Below are 4,804 nucleotides of genomic sequence, written 5' to 3'. Positions count from 1 at the left end.
CATAGTCCCTCCGTCCGAAAAAGCTTTCGAATGGAGGGAGTATAAATTATTTATCCACGTTGGGCATTCGGTCTCTAGGAGTGGCTACATCATGTCGTGTTGAAACTGTAGGTCGTGGTTTCGCGTCACGCTCGCCAGTACCCTTTTTTTGTTAATTTGTGCATATATGTGCACTACTGTGGTCCAGTTTTTCTTCTGTAATAATAAAAAAGTGAGTGGGAATAATGCCTCATGGTAGTTGACTTTTTTCTGCAAATAAAAAAATGTGAGGGTGTTCTGTGTAAAAATACGTCGCGCCAAGCGCCATCCCTCACTTACGGGTGGGGCCATACACATGATACGTGTATTATGACTGTATCTGCATGCTTGAGTCAAGTTATGTGACCATAAAATCATATTTTCAAAGTTCTAGAACCAAACTGAACATGCGACGCAAGTTTTAGGACTCCCGACTACATTACCTCATTGTTTTTAAAATGAGATCGCAATTGCAGACTTTTAAAATGGGGTTGCAAGGCATTTCTCAAATAGGGTGGCAACAGCATACTTTAAAGTAGAGCGTAACTTTAAGTTTTGAAGTGAGATCACAACTGTAAGATTTCAAAGGGGTTGCAATTGCAATTTTTAAATGGGATTTCAGCTGCAATTTTTCATAATTTTCTCTCCATTTCATACTTTCTGTCCTTTTTTTTGTCAACCACATGGAAATGACTTCCTAAGCGAAATAGTACTTACTTGACGGAAAATGCTTATTTTTCATTGAGGGGAACGTTTCTCTTTTAAAATAATTTTTTATTAATTCATGTTATAGCCTGCTATGGAAAATCCTCACATCCTTCTCTCACTTTCTTCTAGTCATTACCCATGTGTTCAGTAATTCATCAGCAGGCCTAATATACAATGTGTTCTCCTTTTTTATTTGTCTTTCAGTTGCTGTAGACTCCCCCTCAAAAAAAAAAAAGCAAACAAACTAACCAACTATAACTCTTTCCCCCTCCTTTTCTTGTACGAGTGACACAAAAAAAAGACACAACAGGAAACAAACTCTAGTGTGGCCTGCCAACAAAAACGGGCTAAAAAAACATGATATTAGCTGTTCTCTTTTGAAAATGATATTAGCTGTTCTCAGTTGAACGATACCAGACTATGTCTCATCTAGGTGAGTTCTACGGGCTCCATAAATCATCGCCATGCATTGCAATGTGGCATTAGCCCGGACGGTAGCAGCAGGGAGAAAACATGAGCAATTCGGCTGCTTTGGCACCATCATCACGCTCACGCGCGGCTGTGTTTCTCGCCTTCTCCCTCGTCGTCTGGTTCTCCGGCCATGTCCTCGCCTCTGGACACCCTCACTACGCCGACGCGCTCGCCAAGTCGCTGCTCTTCTTCCAGGGCCAGCGGTCCGGCCGCCTGCCGCCGGACCAGGCCGTCAAGTGGAGATCCAACTCCGCCATGTCCGACGGCTCGGCCGCAAACGTGAGCAACCGATGTCTCCAGTCTCCACTGTAGTACCACTTATCCTTGTGGCGCATGCTTGATTCAACGTGTTGAGCTTGACTTTTGTTGGCGGCAGGTTGACCTCACCGGCGGGTACTACGACGGCGGCAACAACGTCAAGTTCAATTTCCCCATGGCGTTCACCGCGACCATGCTGTCTTGGAGCATCATCGAGTACGGCGGGCGGATGGACGGGCGCGTCCACGACGCGCGCGCCGCGGTACGGTGGGCGACGGACTACCTCCTGAAGGCGGCGAGGACGACCCCGGGCAAGCTCTACGTCGGAGTGGGCGATGCCGACGCCGACCACCGGTGCTGGGAGCGGCCGGAGGACATGGACACGCCGCGGGACGTGTACGCGGTGTCGGCGTCCGCCCCGGGGTCGGACGTCGCAGGGGAGACCGCGGCCGCGCTCGCCGCGGCCAGCGTGGTGTTCAGGGCCGCCGACCGTGCCTACTCCAGGAGGCTGGTCGCGGCGGCGAGGGACGTGATGGCGTTCTCCTGGCAGCACCAGGGGAAGTACAGCGACCACGTCGGCGGCGGCGTGGGCAACTACTACCCATCCCACTCCGGCTACAAGGTGCAATTCAAAGATCACACCGTGCAAGTGCAACGAATTGAAAAGCTTTGTGTAATCCTTGTGCGTACGTGTTTCTTGTAACGAGCGTGCGTGCACGGTGTGCAGGACGAGCTCCTGTGGGGATGTGCATGGCTGCTGTGGGCGACGAAGAACAGCTCCTACCTCAACGATCTCATCTCCCTGGGCGCCAACGACGACGTCGACGTGTTCAGCTGGGACAACAAGCTCGCCGGGGCGCGCGTGCTTCTGTCACGGGTACGGTAACGAACGAAAACAGGCCATTGCCAGCCACACAGATCCACTCAGCTAACACATTGCGCGCGTCTGTGTCTGCATGCAGAGGGCTCTGCTGGACGGGGACAAGAGGCTGGAGCCGTTCACGCGCCAAGCGGAGGAGTTCATCTGCCACATCCTGCCCAACTCCAGCTCCCCGTCGTCAACGACGGCGTACACGCCCGGCGGGCTCATGCACCGGCGGGGCAACGTGAACATGCAGTACGTCGCCTCGGCCAGCTTCCTGCTCACCACCTACGCCAAGTACATGGCCGCCTCCCGCCGCCGCGCCTTCTCCTGCCAGAACAGCCACCCCGTCACCCACAGGGCCCTCAGGGCCCTGGCCAAGCGGCAGGTGGACTACGTGCTGGGCGACAACCCGCTGGGGATGTCGTACATGGTGGGCTACGGCGCGCGCTACCCGCAGAGGATCCACCACAGGGCGTCCTCGATGCCGTCCGTGGCCGCGCACCCGGCGCGCATCGGCTGCCAGGAGGGCTACCGGAGCTACCTCAACGCCGCCGGCCCTAATCCCAACGTGCATACCGGCGCCGTCGTCGGCGGGCCGGATGAGAACGACGCGTTCCCGGACGACCGCGCCGACTACGCGCGGTCGGAGCCCGTCACCTACACCAACGCGCCCCTCGTAGGTTGCCTCGCCTACTTCGCCGGGAGATACAAGAACTGACCACCGCTGCCGTGTGGATCTTAATTTATTGTGTGATACATACAGTTTTTTTTTCCAAGAAAACTTCCAATAAACTACATCATTAATCATGGCAGTACAATCGATGATTAATGATCAATAAACCGGATCCCGATACAATAACAAAAAATTGCTGGTTGCATGCTGGCGTTTTTTTTCTTTTTTTTCTGTGGGCTACTACGTCAGAAGAATTGGAAGAGGCACCTTGCAAGGCATATGAAAGGATGATGAGCCCAACTAGGGCGTGTTTGGTTGCCCGCATTAGGCCCAGCCTGGCCCGCGCGGGAAGAAAGTGGCCTGTTTGGCGGCATGCGTTCACTGTGCGGCCCGCATCGCACGAACCTTAAAGCACGTCCAGGCCAAGCTCATGAGAAACGTCCAAATCGGCACTAGCTCGCGAGCCTGGCTGAGGCGAGCGCACAAGGTGGGCCACTTGCAGGAGGGAAGATGGGAGAGATACGAGCTGGTATGCAGCCTGTGCGTGCTTATCTTCTCCTGCCTCCAGTAACCATCCCTCTAATTCTGTTCTTCCTAACCCCTTCCGATCTACACAACGGTGCTTCGATTCGAGGTATGCTCTACACGAAAAAGATGCACCTAGATGCTACGGTTCCATTCAGGCGATCGGTTCGTAGTTTCATCGGCCGTAAGTTCTTAATTTCGTCTTCCCGTTTGAAGCTGTTCTTGACGAATTTTGTCAGATTCGTCGCACACGATCGATCGGTTGAATTTTCCTTTGACCAGCAGCCTAATCTCGCAGTTCCTCACAACATTCGTGTTGTAAGTTTTTGGTTTCGACGACATAGCTTCATCTCTCTTTGAGCAGCAGTCTACTGCACTGACACCGCCATGTCGAGTTCCTCTGTCCTCTGCTCAGAGCCCTCCTATTCGTCCCTCTCGACACCGTAGCCCTTCCCCTTGATCTCCTTGCCCACGTCCTACTACACTAGAGTTGTTTCAGGCGTCGCTCATCTCGGCCTACTCTCTGTCGTCTTCCTACTGCACTGATGCTGCAATGGCGTGCACACTGCTTTCTTGTGTCCTCTGCCTCCGTGCACACTGCAGTTCGCCACGCCGCCGACGGAGTCGATCATCTTGGCCTCCTCTCTCTCGCCCTACTACACTGGAGTCATTTCCGGTGTCGATCATCTCGGCCTCTCCACTGCACTGACGATACCATGGCGCGGGCACTGCATTCTCCTCCTCTGTCGACTGTCTTTGCGCGAGCACCGCAACTAGTTCGCCGACGGTGTCGCTCGCCGTGCCGCCGACGGGGTCGCTCGTCCACGACTCCATGCTCGTCATGTCGGACACGGCGCCACGGCCACTATCCACCGCAGTCACCATGGTCCGGCGCACACTGCATTTCTTCTTCCACTTCCTCTGCTATCTCTTAATCCTGTGTGCTAAGTGCAAGTGCTAGCTCTTAATCATACCCCATGCGGGCAACCAAACAGCGTGTAGTTGCATGCGCCGAGACAATGCAGGCAACCAAACAACGTGCCAAAGTTGATCTCCTAATGCAGGCAGTCCATATGCAGGCAACCAAACAACTAGCAGATGGCGTATTAGGGCCTGTTTTTGCTCAACCAGGCTGGGTTGAGAAGTGCATGCGATGCAGGAACTGTTAACAACGGCAACCAAACACGCCCCTAACCAATGGTTACCCTCTGGGGGGCTCCCGCAAGGGTCATTCTTTTTTCCTAGGAGTGTGCCAAGTGGTGCATCAAGCCGCCACCACGCGTCGC

General features: G+C 53.8%; 1 protein-coding gene across 1 annotated transcript; it reads left to right on the top strand.

Annotated features, from left to right (window-relative positions):
* The first annotated feature begins 1,203 nt into the window (after window positions 1-1,203).
* Window positions 1,204-3,196, top strand: LOC109746005 (endoglucanase 11-like). The gene is made up of 4 exons (XM_020305117.4): window positions 1,204-1,476; window positions 1,574-2,077; window positions 2,183-2,332; window positions 2,418-3,196. The coding sequence occupies exons 1-4, from the start codon at window positions 1,240-1,242 to the stop codon at window positions 3,036-3,038; spliced, it is 1,512 nt and encodes a 503-aa protein (XP_020160706.1). The 5' UTR covers window positions 1,204-1,239; the 3' UTR covers window positions 3,039-3,196.
* Window positions 3,197-4,804: the final 1,608 nt, after the last annotated feature.

The sequence above is a fragment of the Aegilops tauschii genome, chromosome 6, assembly GCF_002575655.3.
Source record: "Aegilops tauschii subsp. strangulata cultivar AL8/78 chromosome 6, Aet v6.0, whole genome shotgun sequence".
Classification (NCBI taxonomy): Eukaryota; Viridiplantae; Streptophyta; class Magnoliopsida; order Poales; family Poaceae; genus Aegilops; species Aegilops tauschii.
Note: the sequence above shows the minus strand (reverse complement) of the source record. Positions and strands in the feature narration are given on the sequence as shown.